Genomic DNA, 19,138 nt, shown 5'->3' with positions numbered 1-19,138 from the left:
CATTATTAAACTGATTCTTTTTCAAAGCGTTAAACATCACCTATTGCATACTTCATCTTCCCTTCTCTTGACTCTCTCTTCCCCAGCTCAAAGGAAAACAGAAGTAATACTATCTCAAAATTCCAGCTCCTGCAGCCTTCACCCCAAACACCTTTTTTTTTTTTTTTTTTTTTTTTTTACTAAATATCTGATGCTTTCCTAGATTCTCAGCTAGGTAATCTTCAAATACTGTGCTGCTCACAAAGATGATACTAGTGCTTAGGGGGGTAAGCATGTTACAGGAGAATCCCACCTGTAAGGGACACCTGCCATGGTTATTTAATGACATACATTTCCTCGGAGTTCCTTTCTTCATTTGAACATCTGGCAGAGTTTACTGTTCTTGAAAGTTTCAGAAAATACGGATCAGAATTTCCAAATATCTTGTGTCAGTGTAGCAATTAGCATTAGTTAGGCCTAGTTAGCATAGCTGTTGGTATAGGCCTGTGAACTTGAGCTAATTTTGTTTTAGCAGAAGTAGACAAAGTACAACCACTCTCTTGTCCCAAACAGCAGAATGTACCTCAAATAGCTTATTTTGTGCTTTGGGAAACCATGCAAACAGCCTGTTGATCATTAATAAATACAGATGTGTTCAGAAGTGTCCTGAACAAGCATATTGTGCGTACCGACGATGGCAAGAGCAAACCAGAAAATGGACCCCCCTACTGAGGAGATATCCTCTATCTAATCCAGTAGCTAAGGAAACCAGAGTATTTTGGGAGTCTCATGGGGAAGAGACTTTATATATATAAATATATAAAAAACAACAGCCTGCACAAGTTCTGGCCTGGCCTGTGCCAGCTCTTCCACAGAACAGGGAAGTAGTTTCAGTCATAAAATTTGCTCTATTTGAGCTTCAAAACTGAGACAGGATCCTCATAAATTTAACAACCATTGTGCTTTTGATCTTTTTGATCTTTTCATCTTCTCTGGGGAAGTGGAGTGGAATAGTGTGCGGAAGAGGTTCCAGTATATCTTGCTTTCCTAGACAGCAATGGCTTAGTCTTCTAAAAATTAGTCTTAGCTAGTCCTCAAAGCAGCTCCCAGTACAGTACCTGAAATCTGAAAAACTTATTTCAGTGTCTCCTACAAAGATTAAATGACAGACAGCTACCTCAGACCAGGCAACTGGCTTTCAGGTTGTGAATCACTGTGCAGATGTGATGAAATCAAGCAATTATATTCTGTTTAAAACTTCAGCCTAGGAAAAGGATTTTTGTTGTTGTTGTACCATTATAAAATTAACATGTATAGCTCTTGAGCGCTTTCCTCCTTTTGGGCTCTCTGCTCCCACTAGATGGGTGGCCTCTCTCTTCTCTTTCATCTCAAACCTTTTTTGTTTGTTATCTTTTTTCCATTTTGAAAATGAAGTGCCTGCCTGACTGATACAAACAGGCCTATTTCCAAATCATATAAACAGCCGTATCTGTCAAAAAGTTCATCTTCAATGCAATTTCAAAAGCTGAGCTATCCATGCTAGGCGTTTGCAATAGTTCCATACATCAAGCACGCTGCACACAAACACGCCACATGACGCTAACAGGGAGTGCAACTTCCTATACAAAGTCAAGGGAGAGCACAGTAATAGAAACTGAAGGAAGAAAATGTTTTGTAGGTAGTGGAACACCAGCTGATGGCAATTTCTCTTTCAAGCCATAGTATACTAAATTTATTTATAGGCATTGGAAAAATGTTATTGGCACAGTCCTGTGTAGGAAAATATCCTAGCAGCGCGCCTTGATGAAAAAGCAGCTCAGGAGGAGAGCTGTAAAGAAAATGAAAAATGATTGCCTAAATATCAAGTCACATTTTTTTTGCAACAGAATAATGAAAAGCCAGGAGCAGTTAGGCAATTAAGAGTCTGAATAACTAAATAGAGGTTACACTAAGCACACAGCAATAGCATATGTAGAATTTCTGTTGAGGCAGTATCTAAAGATGAAAAGTAATAACTAATGATCTTTATGTTACAAACTATAAATATATTTATATTTCTGATATCTGGACCCATGTTAAGGGCCTGCTGGTGTATTTCAGATAGACTTCTGCTTTTCATGCCTTTAGCTTGGATAGTTCAAATTACTTTGGCTTGAACAGCATAACAGTTGTCAACCTGAGTGGATATTCACATAGGAAAGATACTTCCTGACTATGCTAGTAAGAAGAAGGGGAAAATGAAAAGAAATTAAAAAAAATAATGTGGATTGCTGAAAAAGTTTTTGGGCTTTATCATAAAAAGACGACTTTAGGTGGCACTCATGCAAATATGCAATTTGAAGAACTAGAACAAGTAGTATTCCTCTTGCTGCACGGTGAATGCAAAAAGACAGTCTCAGTATTGATGGACTTATGCACTTTAACCTCACATTTTTATGTCAGCAACCTGAGAATCACAAAAGACTTAAAAAAAACTTCACACAATTAAACAGTTTTCTTAAACCCTCAAGGCTATTGAAGTAACTTGAGCTTACTGAAGTAAGCAATTGTGGAAGATGGACACTTCACAAAGACAACCTAGAGAATGAATAAGTGCATTTGGCTTTCAGTTGTATAAATGGCTTTCAGTTGGATATTCACTGTGGCTATTCAGCACAGTGAAGAGGTGCTGAGAAGCTTAAATTTAAAAAGAGCACTGCTGCTTGAAAAACTAGATAAAAATATGATGCCTGTATAAGAGCATACTGCAGACAATCATCATGTGACTATTCTACCACTTGCATTTCAGGCAAATTGAAGAAAAACAGGAAAGAGAAGCAAGGGAGAGAAAGAAAGCCCATGAAAATGAATATTTTACAGTTCTATTAGCGTCAAAGATGCAATGTGGTGATGACTGATAATATCAAAAATGGAAAAGTTGTTATAGAAGTACTTTTTTTTTTTTTTTTTGCATCATGCTCTCCTCTGAGATAGCTAAATATTATCTGGATTTTGAGGATGAACAGGTCCTTGTGTTAGAGTGAATTTACTATAACCATAAAAACAATTAATGTTAAAGTTCAGAATGGAATTAACAAATCATGGCTGGATTATTTATTTATTTATTTTAGCTAACACTGCTTTCTTAGGTAGCTTTATGGTTTATTGAAAGAGAAGCTGACACTTTTTTTTTTTTTTTTCTCCTCAGATGTCTATATTTAACTCCATGCCAAGCAGGGGTTCTTCCCTTTCTCAGTTTTGCAAACTTTTACAGCCTGTGTCAGCAACTCCTCATTGCTTGGTTTTAAATATGAAAGGTTATTGCAAAGGTCCTCATTGAACAAAAAAGCAGGGTTATATGCTGGAACCTTCACAGCAAAGACATTTTTGCTCTTAGAGTCTATTTACATACATTTTTCTGATTCATTTTTTAAACCCCCGCAGTTAAAGGAGAAACTCCATGAACATACCAAAGTATCACATTAAAATAATTACACTAATGCTTACTTACATTGCATTAAAGATTGCTGGAATATGCAATGATCCCTCGGAATGCTTATCTGTCCATCCATTTATATTGGAGTTCTGTTTAGCTGTTGTTAAATAGAACATGGCAGATGAGGGACTAAGTGAATTAATTGCTCAGCTTATAAATTAGAGCTGTGACAGGAAAAGTACCCACGAACACGACAGATTTGATCTACTTGTCCTGCCTTTTGGTTAAAGTGACCATAATAGTCCCCTGTTTTGGGGCAGCACTTCATCTGGGTGCCTCCCTCTTACTGTAGCGCCTCCATTGAGGCACTACAAAGCTGCACGCATGGAACACAACAACCGTAGACAACACACCCTAGATAAAATAGATCTAATCCTCAAAACGACGTTTCATGAAGGATGGTGCACGACAAATTCTGGTCTTCAGATATAGCTTTTCTGCCCTTATACTTTAAAGACAACGTTTGAAAAGTTGAAACACTGAAGGGAACAAGATCTTTAAAGAAAGCCGGTAGCCAATAACTGACAGCATGAAGACGCATCAGTGGCAAGATCCATCGATAAACTACAACCAGAGGACACAGAGGAAAGACAGATAGTGATTAAATGACTAAATTATGCCCTCCAAAGTGATACCTATTTTCACCATAGTATGTTTAGGGAAATTTTTAGTGTAGAATAACACCTGAATACACATTAATTTATTTATTTTTATTCATCTTGTTGTGCACTGCTGCTGTGCCGTTTTGTAGTTTAAAGTAACTTTCCACATGACAAAGGACTGCAAGGCTAGAATGAAAATAGTCAGCTTTGATCAAAAATGTTACTATTTTAAGCAAACGTTTAATTTCAAGCAATAAGAACATGGAGGAAAATAGCTGTGATTCAATTAATGCTTTGGTGACCTGGGCTCTTAGGTTGATAGTGGAAGGAGATTTAACTCCTAAATGCATGTGCATTGTCATGTTTTATCTAATGAATTGAAAGAGAATAGTTAACTCATTTACACCCAAATCTTTAACCTTAGGGTTAGATCGTGACCTTTATTCCTGCATGGCTAGAAAAAAACCATTAATAACCAAGTGCAGAATCATCTATAGGATGTCTTCCTATGTTAGAAAGCAAGTGAGGTCAGAAGAAGCAGTCAGATAAAGCAGACTGCCTTTTACCAGTCCCTGTTTATATTCATGGAGGTTTGCAAGCCTGCGGTTAGTTTCTATCTTAAAGTTTATGCAGATTACTTCCATCAAATGAGAACCTGTATTTTTTCAGATAGTGCCAAAATGTCTGTCAAAAAATACCTATTCACCTTTTTTTTTTTTTTTTCTCCTTCCCGTTCTTTGCTTTGACTGGAAATCTGTTTTAAGAAAAAACCTTGTTCAGCATTTCTTCTGTGCTCTTTCAATTAAATCAACTGGTTTCCATTAATCACAGAACAACCACAGAATCTCAGTGCTACAATGGCAATGCTGGGAAGGTTGCTGGTTCCATTCCCCTCCTCCCTAGCTGGATCAGCTGTCAATGTGTCATTATGCACAAGACATTTGTCGACCGTATTTCAGAACACCTTCAAAGACAGAGACTTCACAGACTCTTTAAAGAACCTCTCCCAATGCTCAACTATTCCTGTCATTACGAAGGCTAAAATTAATCTTTTCTGTAATGAATTGCTCCTTGCTATATCCACAATAGACAGATCACAATTCCTCCTCTTCACAGTTAACTATATGCATTTTAAAATAGTTTTTTTCCCCCCACAGAGCCACCTCCTCTCCTTCAGTCTTCCTTCCTAGAATATAATTTCTCCAAGTCTGATCGTATCTGGTACTTTTCTCTGGGTATTTTGCAATCGATTCATACTATTCTAGAAGCCTAGTACGCAAATCTGGACAATGTATTCCAGCCAAGGTCTCAGTGGTGCTGACTAGAGCTAAAGGATTACTCACAGCTACACACATGCCAGTGAAACATTTTCCTTCTTTGCAACAGAACAACATCGTTGACTCATGTTCAATTTGTAATCCACTGTAATCCCCAGCCCTTTTTTACAACTATTAGTCAGAATTTATGACTCTCCAATTGTTTTTTATTCTGTTTTGTGCAGCTTGATTGTTCTTACCTCAGTTCAGAACTTTGTATCTGTCCTGACTGAACTTTATCTTTTGTTTTCAGACCATTTATTTCATATTGTAAGGCTACTCTGAATTTTATTGCTGTTCTAATATGTGTACAGCTTCTCCCAGCTTGGCTACATTTCTAGATTTAATAAGCATACTAATTTCAACATCTGCAGTTTCATGAAAGTGGTGAATAATACTGGACTCAAAATAGATCACAGAGGAACCCTTCTCAATTTATCTTTCCAGCCTGACGTGGAACCATTGGCAACTACTACCAGAACGAATCTTTCCAAGTGATTTTGTACCCACCTCACAATTATTTCTTTTAGACAATACTTCTTAAACTTGCTTATAAAACAGTAAAGTAAGCCAATGTCAAAAGCCTTATTAAAGTCAAGACTCGTGACACAGCCAGCTTATCCTTGAGTCTCAAGGCCTGTAAATGTCACTGAAAAAGAAACAGATTTATTTTGACATCCATACTAGCTTTATTCATCCCCTTATCTTCTTGATGTTAACAAACCTTTGCTTTAATATTTATTTCAGCACTTTTTTTCAGGATTTTAGTTTTAAGTCATGTGGTACAATTTCCATTTTTTTTTCCTTTTTTTTGCAGCCGGAAAAACATGTATACTGCTTGTCCTTTCCTAGGCTTCTACAATTCCATACATTTTCGAAGATAACTTTTAGTACCTCTAAAATTATTTCAGCCAATTCACTTAACCCTTGGGTCAATTCAAACTGATTTGCAAACATTTAATTTACTGAGGCCTCTTCTTTCCCTAATCCATAGTCTTACACTTCAGATGAGAATATTAATTGCAATAGCCTCCTGATCACAGCTGTCTTTTTAAGTGAAAGACAAAGCAAAGACAGGTAACAATACTTTTACCTTCTCATCATTGCCAGAGAAGTGGAGCTTCTCTCTCCACTGAGATGTGAATCATCATTTTGCTTGATTTTTCTCCTCCTTTTAATACACTCATAGAAAATTATTATTCTTAAATCCTTTTTTCCTATACACCTCATTTTGTACCTGGCTTTCTTTGTTTGGTGCAATGGTTTTTGCTTCTTTGAGTTCAATGAAGTTTCACTTTCTAAATAACTTCTTGCCAACTAAGTCACTAAGAACCTTATCATTAACCAAGTTCTTGGTATTCTTGTGCTTGTGCCCTTCACATTAAGGAAATGCCAGTTATCCTAATTATTCTTCCCCTAGAATTTATTCCTTATTAATTTTCTATTTACTGAAATCTGATTTCGAAATCACTTGTCTTTACTTTGGCATTGTATAATTCAGAATTTTTAGGAAGACATTTAATGACCACTGGCGCTTCACCTTCTACTTTTGCCCTCCCTTGGAGTTCCTCTTTTTTGATTACAACCAAACGATATCTACTATTAACTCACAACTATATAAACATCTTTAAATACTTTGAAAATTACCCTTGTGACTGTCTAATGATTTAAAACTCATTCTGATGTGCAGCATAAATATTGGATGGCATAGCAATAGATTCAAGCCAAGTAATGTCAATGCAGGAGACTCTGCCTGAACGGTTTGGCCTTGTTCAACCAGAATACAAACCCTGCTAGCATGAACAATACTTTGTGGTCTCTATGTCAGCAAATAAGGATGGAAGCTTTGCAGGCATGTATTTTTCCAAACAGTTAATTTTAAAGGTTTAAGTATGCTTCTAAGAACAAATTCCTGTACACTGAACTGAAGCAAAGGGAGGGAAGCTGCTGCTTACTGAGCGATGCCAGTGAGAGCAGGGCTGGGCTGTATTAAATTCCCAAAGATGTATTTACTTCAATGGGAGCTAAATGAGCACTAGAGGGAAGCGTGAATTTCCCTTTGAAAAATCATGTCTGCTTCACAGTCAGTGAAGTAAGAGATATTAAAAGAAAGTCAGCACCATTATTGACCAAACTAACAAGTGCTCCCCAAGTGCTAATAAAATTCTAGACAAGCAACCTATCGATCATTGTCTTAGTTCAAAGCACATCAGCCATAATACCATCACAGATGGGGATCCTATCTCCGTCACTTCTGATGCCATATTTAATGAAAAAATTGGTTGCTTACAACCTTATAAGAAATTTAATATTATGCTTCTAGCACATGACAGCCATGTGCATCTGTTGGAGGATATAAGCAGCCAAATGTGCTTGAAATGCCTCTGATGGAAGATAGCATATTTCACGTGCAGCATCTCAGCTATTTTTTTCCTGTTGATTTAGTTAGCATGTTTTAAAATTGTACTGATTTACTGAAGATTTGCAAACATAATTCATGTGCAGTTGTCCTATGAATAAGCCTCTAAAACTAATTCAAATACAGTCAAAAAATAAATTGCAAAATAAGTTATTCAATTGAAATCTGCCATCTGAGGCACAGTAATAGAAAACATTTATTATAAAACTAACATATATTTGTGGCTAGGGATGTGTACAGTACTAAACTCTCTGAAGGGAATTTATTCAGGCTTTTCTGAAAGAACATCTTAACTGGGCTAACAGAAAATTACATGTTCAAAAATAATTGTAGGTTCTATGATTTTCATCCTGCATCACAGGCTTCCCATTGTCGTCTTTTCGCTTTTGGAATGCTTATGAATTTCAGGCAAACTTTACTGTGCACAGCTGCAGGAGCCTGGAGGGCTTCTAGAGTCTGGACTTGCCAGTCAGACACTAGACATACTTAGGTACAATTCTATGCAGGAGGAGAGGAAGCATGAATACCAACACATCCATCTCTAGATATAAAGCTTTGATATAGATATAAAGATATAGATATAAAGTTTGACAAGTTCACTTCCATGGGGCTGCAGGACTGTGAAAGTTGCAGGTTATGCTATGCTGGAGGCCACAAACCACTCAAAAGCAGTGTTTCCTCTTCAAAAACGAGGGTATTTTGACAGTTCAGCCTTTCATTAGTGCTCACAGGAAATTCTTTGGAATGATAGAGAGCTCGTGCCTGTAATTAATAATGATAGTCAAGTCTACATGAGTATGTCTAACATCAGAGTCAGTCATAGATAGGCAGATGAAGATTTTCCTACAGCACAGTGGAAGAGGGATTTTCTTTTCTTCCCCTGACAGATAATGTCCAAAATCAAAGCCCTGAGAAAGAGAGGAAATATCCCTCTCCAGGTTTCTCAGCTAAAGGGAAAAAGAACTGGGAATAAAGACAATGAAAATAAAGAAAAAGCCTGGGAATCAAGGGTGAATGTCCAGCTATTTCAGATGAGGGGCTTCTCCTTAGAAGTCCAGCAGCTTGCAACGCTGGGATTTCTGTCACCAGAGATGGGTATGACCATACCACACTTTAGCCAGTCTCTCTATCTCAGTGCAAAAGATAGGGTTTGGAGTAGGAAACAGGCCAGCTCAGTCCACTGCAATCATCTGAGTGTCACAACCAAAACAGAAACAGTGAGACTTGCACTTAATTGTACAAACATATTAAAACAGTTCCAGAGTTTGTGGGTAGCTTTAGGCACAGATTTTGGGGAAAAGACTATCAGTTCAACAGGATGAAGTTTTTTCCCTTCTTATTGTGTTTTGCCATTAATAGTAATGGCAGCTCAGTGGTTGAAACGTTTCAGAGCTTATATATTTGCACTACGAAGTGCATCCCATTACTTCCACTGTTCCTGTCTTAGGGGTAACGATGCTTTAAAAAAAAGCCATATGGCAAGGAAATTTGATATCATTCCAGCAACTTTACACCTAAATAAATGCACTCTTTACTTGTGCATCTTACCAGAAAAGTTAATAACATTTGTCTGTTGAAACATTTAATACAGCTACTGAGAGGTGGCTTTAGGAGAAATGTCTTGCAAGTTAAATATTTGTTTAGCAGTTTTCACATACAACAACACATGAAGTCCGAATGGGTTAATTTTATGGTGAGTCTGGCTAGGTGCACACATTTAATTACTGTACAAAATCTCTGACTTGGGAATATTATGCTAAACTTTTCCCCTAATTCCTTCTTTTCTTTCTCCAAAGTAGGAGACTAAGAAACTATGCCAAGTTAGCTGTCAAGCTGCTTATGATCTTTCAAATGACTTTGTCAAAAAAACAAATAAACAAACAAAAACACCCAGCCCTTTGATTCATATTTTAAAAATCCTGAGTACCCTGCGCCTTCCACTCTTCTGCGTTATGGCTTCTGCAACTCTGACAGAATTGAATTCAATATTAATGACTACCAATCATTTCCAGGCTACACGCTCTCCTGCCTTCTGCAGTCCAAACGCCTCGTTAGCTTGGCTCAGTCAGTAAGATGCTCACCTTTCTATTGGTTTCTCTTGGGTTCGAGATGAATAAAAATGCGGGCTAGTAGCAAGGCTAAAAAATAAATTCTGACTACTCAGGTACTCTCTACATGCAGCTGAAGCATTGAAGTTGACTTCCTTTGAGAAGGCATGTTATGCAAAGATACCTTGTGCAACTCTCTAGGGGTTGTTTCAGTGAAAGTCATGTGTGCTTTCTTATAAAACAAGGTGTTTTTTTTTCCTTGAGACATAAATGCAGATCTCTCTCTCTGCATTACAAACAGAAAGAAGACAGCTAGATTACACTGCTGTTGCTTTTAAATGCATAATTAAGGAATTTAATCTGCTGAATAAAGGTAGTTTTTTTCTTTTAGAAAGCATTGGTTTGACCCAGCACACTCTTCTTTAAAAGATGCAAATGAAGTAAAAGTCTAGAAGTAGATCTCTGCTGATTTTCAAAACCTCTGTCTCCAGTTCATTTTTAAAGCTGTTACAGATATACTGAATTTCCTGGCTGCCTTTACGAGATCACTTCTGACAGGTACTAACCACCTACAGCTACTTCTGAACCCTGCCCTCCCAGCTGCTTCGTGGTGATTTCGCAGTCTGGCTTCCATATGAAGGCTTCACAATATTTTAACAACTGATTTTAGAATCTAGAAATATATTTTAAATGTGAAAATACTGTAGACCTGTCCCAAAGAAAGGGTATTCACGTAGGCTAGCATTAGCCTAGTGAGGCTATACTCAGATTTCCTGTATAGCCCAGGAGAGATGCAGCCTGCTGTTTTCATTTACCCACTGGAAAAGAGACACTGTGAATAGACAGGAATCTTTAGCAGATGTACAAATGTTTGTATCACTTCAAGGTATCCATGTGTGATTTTAGAATCTCTAAAATAATTTGCGTCTTTGCCCAGAGTCAGAAATCTCAGTAACACAATGAACAAGACACTTCTGGAGTACATCAGTTCAAAATCTTTTTTGCAACATTTTACCAGGATTTACCTTTTTTTTTTTTTTTCCTCTTTTCTCCTCTTGGGAAGACAGAGGGTCACAAGGCCTCTGAAAGGGGCAGCAAAAGTTCTGTTTGAAATCAATAGAATTTGTAACCCTAAATCTTTCTATGCCTTTGAAAATCTCTCTGTGGATATATACCTTGACAAAAACATCATCTTCCCCTTTCCTTTGACATCGAAGTTCCATTTCCATAAAGACAGAGAATTGATGCTCTTCAGCCTAATATGTACATGTCCCCAGTAATATTCCTGGGAGCTACATGCACATTATACGTGCTGGGCAATGAAATATAGAAAGGCTCTTAAAGTGAAAATTTCAAAAGCAACTATGTGTCCACAGAGACTCCAAGGGGCATTTCCTTCCTAAACATTTCAGCAATTTTGAAGATTCAAGTCTCTGGTTGGCAAAGTTGCTCCCTATTCTGGACAAAACAAAATATTTTTTACTTCTTTCTCCTATCCTTTAGTGGCTAGCCTGGAAATTGTTGGAGTAACTGCCATAACTTAATAACCCACCAAGACAAAGGAAATGCAAAATGCCTGACAGAATCTGTATTGGAATCAGCAGCATATACACAATGCCCTTTTCTTTTGAAATTCAGCTCTGAAATTCACAACTTTGCAACTAGATTCAAAGAATTGCCCCCCTGAGTGTTAGGAAATATAGTAATTACATTTATGACATTCATTTAAGAAGTTTTTAAAATGAAAGAAAAGGTATGTGAAGACACCTGTTTTAAATTGCATGTTAGACTGAGATTCAGGGCTACAGAGAACCTTTCTAAGCACATATATCATCACTGAATATAAATTGGAATGGATGCAGATTAAAAAACAGCTAAAAAAAATACAGAGATGAGTCAAACTCTTATACATAAACCACCTCAAGCTGTGACTAAATTGGAAATGAGATGTAAGTACGAATATAGCTCTTCACTAACGCATACGACAGACAGAGCAAGAAAGGGAAAAAGTATATGGAAATAAAAAAAAAAATACAACCACAAAATATTTACTAACTTTACCTTGATCGAAAGGCTTGTTTGGATTCCAGTTTCTGAAATAATCATCCTAAATAGGGAAGAAAAAAAAAAAGAAACTCAGGGAAAATATAAGCATTTTTTTAAGTACAATTTTACGTAATTAAACTACAAATGAATCAACTCATCTTTCGATCCTAACATATTCAGCCCAAATCAGACAAAACTGTCAACAGGTTGTGTTCAAAAGAGTAGTAAATGCAGGCTAGAATTTAAAGAATAAAAAATTCCTTGCATTCAGTACCTCAAATCTTCTATCTGACCTGTTTTTCAAAACACCCTTCATTAAATATTTCCTGACAACTCTATATTATTTCATATCAGTCTACAATGTTCAGTAATAAAGATAAGATATGACATGATGCACACCAACACAGCATTGTAAAAGGTCAGCAAAGTAAATCCCCAAATATGTATATACACGTTTGGACACATGCAAATCACACCATTGTGAATGTTCAGATATACAGTAATAATATTTAAAGCACTACACAATTTATAATAACATCCAAGAGAACTCGCAGTGAATGTTTTTGTCACTGTTCCTACCAATAAATTTTATCTTTTTAGGGCTCCTTAAATCTGATATAAAGGTATGATTGCACAGGAAGTCTTCGGGTTCTGTTTTATGTAATTCTGATTGTGCTGTAAAACCAAGAAGGTAGGAATTGTCAGCATACTTGGCCAAATGATTATTGTTGCAAACAAGCTTTTTCCATGCTTTCTCCAGTCCCTTCCATGTGCCTGAATTTGTATTCTGTGTACTTAGCAAATATATACCTGTAGGCAAAATTTCCCCTACTTTGGAGTGCCATCAACCCCACCTCTGAAGAACTGGGGTTCAAGAGATATTCAGCTCCAGCATATTCTGTATATCTCACTCATATCCTCTGTGAGAGGGAGAGATAACAACAGAATAATGTATTTGAAGAGAGGAATCATGGAAGATTTCTATAACACTGTTATATTTTTCTGCATGTTAATCTTTATTTCCTTTTTAATGTATCCAACATTCTATATTCATTTCTTGAGGGCTGCCACTGAAGAGATGTCTTTATCAATTAGAATGATGTTTAGATTTCTTTTTCCTGCCAGGAGGGTAACTGAAAACCCAACAGTGCGAATAAAACACCTAAATTATTTCTTCTATAGGACTTTGCTTACCATTTATCTCTAGTTAACTGAATTTCACATGCTCCTATGCTATCCAATCACCCTAAGTTGGAATATTTTGGAGACTTGGAAGCTGGTAGGTCTTACTTTCTGGGTTCAGAACAGCATAGTCACACAGGTGACTAGAGGAAGAGCAGGTACTCTCCATGCCCTCACTGAGTGCCAGGCAATGTGCCTTGTGGCACTGCATTCCTTTGGGAGTGTTATGGCTGGGGTGAGAAGCAGAAACTACTAACGCTGATAGTGTGGAGAACTGTGGATGCTATCCTGCTCTTCTCTGATCTGGAGGCTGCCAAGGACGGGCAAATGCTGCCTGTAATGAGGGGACTGGTTGCAATTCTGTACGCCTTTCAAGAGGAAATGTATTTGCTTTCTCCAAGTGTATTCATGCTGACTATGCTGTGTCTACGCTGACTTCATGGACAGCGATAGCTTTCCACAGTAACTATAAAGATTATTATTCATAATTTATTTCAGGTACATCAGAAGAATCTCTAACTTTTCTCTTTAGAAGTACAGGGTTTGGCACCAGAAATAAAATCACAGACTTGCCTTTGAATTCCACAGCTTTGTTGATGCAAAAAATCCCACCAACTTCATTGTGCATACATACAACTTCATACACTGCTTTGTAATGGATTACGATGTGCTGCTAAATTCACCAAGCATTAATCACTTTCTAGAATAAGGCGGTTTATTTATTTATTTATTAGGCTTTTGAACAATTTTTTTTCTGGTAACAAATTATTATTATTATTTTTGCCTGTTTACATTTTTTTTTCCCTAGGTGTTGCTTTGCTGCTGGGTTTTCAGCATCAGAAACTGTTAAATAATTCAAATCCCAAGAAAGATTTCTTATGCAGTTGGCATATGGAACCAATTTTGAAATAAGGATTGGAAAGGGGGTTTATCTCAATTTCAGTGTCAAAGGAGTATTTTACAGAAAATGCTCTTCTGTAACCTTATTCCTTCTCCTTTTCTCCTCTATGCAGGCATCTAGCATTCCTTTTTAAAAAACTGGAGCTATATCTATTTTCGAATTTACCTAAAACTACAGGATGATAATACAGGGAAATACACAGAAACATATATGGAAAAAACAAACAAACCTTAAAGACTGGAACAGAGAAAATCTTTGAGATTTTCAACATACAAAACTCATTATTTGTAGGAGTAAATAATGACTATACATACATTATAGCAATCCAGCTAACAGCAATTCAAAACAACTTATGCCAGCTAGACAATAGAAAATATGGCACTAGAGTTTTACTTCACTATCGATACCAGCAAGACCCATAGCTGAATAGATATAGAACTGAAAAGGTGAAATTCATCCCATAGATATCGCTGAGCAGAAAACCCATGTCTCATTTAAATACCACCTAAAGCTCTGACTTGAAAAATGGACAAGTCTTTGCGCTAGGACACTGCAAAGATTAACCAGAAATTACTTTTGTTGGGAGGAGAAACTCCTAACATCCCTCAAAGAATAACTTCATTTCACTGTAACTTCCTCCAACAGAAGAAGTATGTTGATATCACAATATATGGTACCTAAACCTGTATACCATTCAACATAAAAATTAAATAAATACTAGGAGCTTGATTAAAGAGGTTTAACATTCACATTCAATAAAATACCACAACGACAGCACAGAAATCTATGTGTTTCTTAATTTTCTCCTCGGAAAGGCATTAATGTGTTTAAAATATCTTGTAACTGCTGTAACCTACTCTGTCATTTTAATATTAACATGTTAATAAACCAATATTAACACATTAATAATTAACATGTATTAATACACATACCATTCATAACAGTATTAATAGTTGATTAGAGTTTAAGGTATAATATGCAATATGATATGCTGTAAATACTTTAATTCACTCTAAGGACATTTACAAGTTAGAAGTGAAAAACCTACCTCAACTTCCTGAATAGGCAAGCATTACAAATAAGAAAAGAAGAAAGAATGAAATTAAGCAATGTAAGGAAATGACATTCACTGATTTTATCCTCAGTAGCCCTTAAAATGTGAAATCACTTATTTCAGATGACCTTAGCCTTCAAATGAAATTTTCTCTTTCTTTTCTGACCTTTGCACCTTGGTTGTCACGGCCCAGTTTCCAGCAGCTGTGCTATTAGCCAAATGCCATGCTATTAGTATGTTTGCCTCTCATAAAGTACCAAAAAAGACACTTTCATTTCCTTTTGGCTGACAAAAGCACCAGAAAATATTTTTCCACATATTCATCTGTTACATACCTGATATGCGAGAGAATTAAAAATGTTTTCTTCCCTAACTGACTTTAAAGACTATTTGTTTGATGGATTTGGAAGGGGAGGCAAAACCAGGCATGGATCCATTTCAGTACCAGAAACAGCAACTGAAAAATATTTTTATGAACAAATATTTTAAAGTATCTTTCTCCTTGCATAGAGTTCACACTTCGAGGGTTTTGCCTATGGCTCAGTGACCGTATATGACTAAATCAATCCTTTAATTAACTCAGGGGACTTGGCACACCTAAATTCATGCATGAAAAAAGAAGAATTGATACTGCAAACCAAGCCTGGATCCGACTGCCTTCGCTCAACCCAGCACCGTACAAAAGTGACATATTGGCATGACCTCTGTACACACCCAGGAATACACGTGAACCCCAAACTCTAAAAGTTGCCCGTCTCTCCCACACAGCACAAACGTACTGAAGGGTCCAGAAGCTTTACTCCAGGTCCCTGACGGCCCTGGTCTCACCTGACAGATAATGCTCAGTTTCCACTGACAGGAAAATAAATTTGGCATAGCCTCGCCTTCTGTTCCCACTAGGTGCTGGATGAGGCCTTTGGCAAGAAGCCTTGTAAAAGTCTACTGGCTGCCTAGGGCAGACATCGACCAGAGACGGCGAGGCAGGTAACCCGAGATGGTCACTCACAAGGTGAATAGGTCACGGGTTGTTGGCCAACTTTTGGCATCCCCTGACCTGATTTCAACTGCAAGACTTGGGACAGGAACCATCTTTTCAGCTCTGAATCTAATAATCAACTAGCATTATGGACTCTTACGTCAAGCAGCGACCCTCGGAAAATTTAACTGAGGAATAAGTTATCGTAGCAAATGAAAAATGTGTAGAAAAATATAAATTGATAGCCTTGGACCTCACTTCTTTATTACGTTTTTACTGTTTTGATTTGCGCAATCAAGAGATGAGATAAAATAAATTCTGAAGTGATTTAAAACCATTTAATTGCACCAGACATGATAAATTGTTTCCTAAAAAGAGGAAAATATTATTTTATCATCCAATGCGTAGGCATCAAATCCAACCAACTTAGATTGATATTCCATCAACAAAATCAATCAAGAGAATAATCATATGTGAAACTAAGCACGCAAAGGGCATATTAAAAAGTCCTAGTTTAAAAGCTCACAAAGGCTTTCTCTGCCTCAGACCTCACTGCTTTATACAATATCCCACAGATGCCATCGGAAGTTTATGCACACATCATTTATCTAGGTGAAATGTAAAAATTGACTAAAAAAGTACTATCAAAAACCTCATAGACTGGGTTCTGATTTGCAAAAACCAAAACTTGAAGCAAGTACAATGTGTGATACAGTGTCCTATCTCTCATAGCAGAAAAGTTAGCAAATAGCAATTGACCCCAAGACCAGCAGAGTAATGACTTCCTTCCTATTACCCTCCATTTCACTACAATAACAGTAGTAAAAAACACAACAAACAAACCCAACACATCTGAAATTAATGTAAAAACATGAATATGTTTATAGACAATCCCCCCCCCTAAAAAAAAATAAATAAATAAACAACAGCTTCTGGTTCTCCTGAAGATTAAGTATTTTAAGTATAAATCCCACAAAAGCTACTTCATTGTCAATTTTTGTTTTAGTTGTTACCTAATCCTTTTGGAAGAGTTAATAAAGCACAGTTAATTTAACACAGAGGCACTCCATACGTAATTTATTCACTTGCCTAAAAGAACCTCTTGCAATATGCTCTTGTTTATAAATAGAAGCGAACATTAGCTAAATGCATGCATAAATATTTATATTTTACTGCTTTAATTGAACTTATAAGTTATTTGTAGGAATCAAGCAGAAAAGAGATGCTAGCTGAAAAACCTCCCCAGAACCCCCCTTCACTGGCATCTCCCAGAGCCAGCTCACTTCAGTTTCCTCCCCCAGGGCCTGGGAAGATCACAGGGACTTGAACGAGCCAGCAGCATCCACAACCACCATGAAACCCCCACTGCCTGAGAAAACCAATATACAAAGGGCATAACCCTAAGGACTGCCAGATAACCTTTTGGAGGTAATCTTTGTTCCCAGCTCCTCCCAGCCAACAAGAGCATAAATTTCTAAGCATCTCCAGGAGGGACGTTCATTAACACCGGTTTGCAGCCTGCTTAGTATTTTCCTCTTCCATCCTCCATCTATGATTAAACCTTTTACCCTCATAAAGACCAGCTGGGAAAAGTGGTAATTACCAGCTCATTGCTTTTTTTAAAATTAGCTCCAGAAGGATGCAGCTGCATTTTCTGCCTCTCTACCTTGCAGTACAGGAGATCATTCCAACATCGAGCAGTGTGAAAGTACCAGCTGCTGCTTGCTGAAGTCAATCTAACCAGTGTCATAAATGTCTCCCCAAGGCCTAGGGCCAGTTTTAAGCCAATAGTTTGTGTCAGCAAATTACATATTTATTTATTTATTTAAGAGGAAGAGAAAATATTTTACCCACCGAGTACATCAGTGCATACAGATTTCCCAGCAGTAGCTACTGCCCAGAGTCTGCATCAGCTGGCTCCAAGATCATCCAAGACATCTCCAACTGCATCTGAGCGCCTTTTTTTTTTTTTTTTTTTTTGTCTCTCCTGGGAACCAGAGAATATGCATCCAAGAAGGATGCTTTTGCTTAGTGAATTAGTAGTGGCTTGTGCTGTGGATATTTCATTTTGACTTGTTAGGGGAAAATCTTTGAAAAGTTTTGTGATAAATTTCCCTAAAAGGCCAGGAGTGTCAGGGTTTACTTTGGTGAAATTGAAAGAAATCATTTCAGACTAAAGTAGTACCGTGTGTCATGAAAGGTCTGAGGATGTCAGAACCTGTCTAGAGTACTGTATCTAAGTCATTTATAAAAAGTATAATGAAATGCTTTAGCCTAGAAAGAAAGCAAAGGTTCACATTGGATTCATACATAATACTAAATACATTAATATTGATTTATTAATAAGGATATGAAATACACATCAGAATAAATCCTTAGATATAGATGGTATAGAAAAAGGTCATTGACCATGCATTGCAATCTCGTATGTTCCATTCTCAGCACATGTACTTTTTGTTAACCTACCACTAATGTGCAAAAGAATTCCTTCTGCTTAGTACAACCTGGAACATTAAATTTTTCTTATTTTTCTATAACCATTTTTTTTTTGCCTTTTTTATTTTTTATTTTTATTTTACTATATCAGGAAACAAGATTTGCCACTCCTGTTTTACTGGAAGAAATTTCCAGAAGTTTCCATAGGCAATATTAAGAAAGTGGCATACAGAACTTTCCGCACAATCTTTCTTTTGTCACAGTCCCAATGTTTCATTGGGATGGCCATAAATAAACAAATAAATAAATACAGAAAATCAGAAATTAAATTATAAAAAATGAAAAATAATTGAAAAATAAGTTACCACTGAGCCCATGTCAGACTGAATAATAATTCTCATTCTTTAGAACTCAACCATGGGGCCTTTTATGTAGAAATCTTCCAGCTGCTCTGCTGCTTCTTTCTTTCTTTCTTTCTTTTTTAAAGGACATATATAGCAAGAACTAAAAATATTTCTTTTTAAACTAAAACTCTGTGTTTATCCATACGAATGGAGCCAAAGGGCCTGTCTACAATGAGGAGGGCAAACAGATGCTCATCTACTCTGCTTGTGCTTCAAGCAGGATGAATGAGGGCCAGCTGTGAGCCAGAAGCCATATAGCTGCCTTACTGCAGCACTGTGCCAGCACACACAGCTGATAGA

The 19,138-nt window shown here is 36.9% G+C and overlaps 1 protein-coding gene across 1 annotated transcript in view; it reads right to left on the bottom strand.

The window, feature by feature from the left end:
• The window catches only part of SPOCK1 (SPARC (osteonectin), cwcv and kazal like domains proteoglycan 1), a 291,321-nt gene that overhangs the window by 182,690 nt on the left and 89,493 nt on the right, over window positions 1-19,138 (bottom strand). The window contains exon 3 of the mRNA XM_035560636.1: window positions 11,901-11,946. Within this exon, the coding sequence (XP_035416529.1) occupies window positions 11,901-11,946 (46 nt within the window). The remainder of the gene's footprint in view (window positions 1-11,900; window positions 11,947-19,138) is intronic.

This window comes from Cygnus atratus, chromosome 14, assembly GCF_013377495.2.
Source record: "Cygnus atratus isolate AKBS03 ecotype Queensland, Australia chromosome 14, CAtr_DNAZoo_HiC_assembly, whole genome shotgun sequence".
In the NCBI taxonomy this organism is placed as follows: Eukaryota; Metazoa; Chordata; class Aves; order Anseriformes; family Anatidae; genus Cygnus; species Cygnus atratus.
This window is presented reverse-complemented; position numbering and strand designations above follow the sequence as displayed.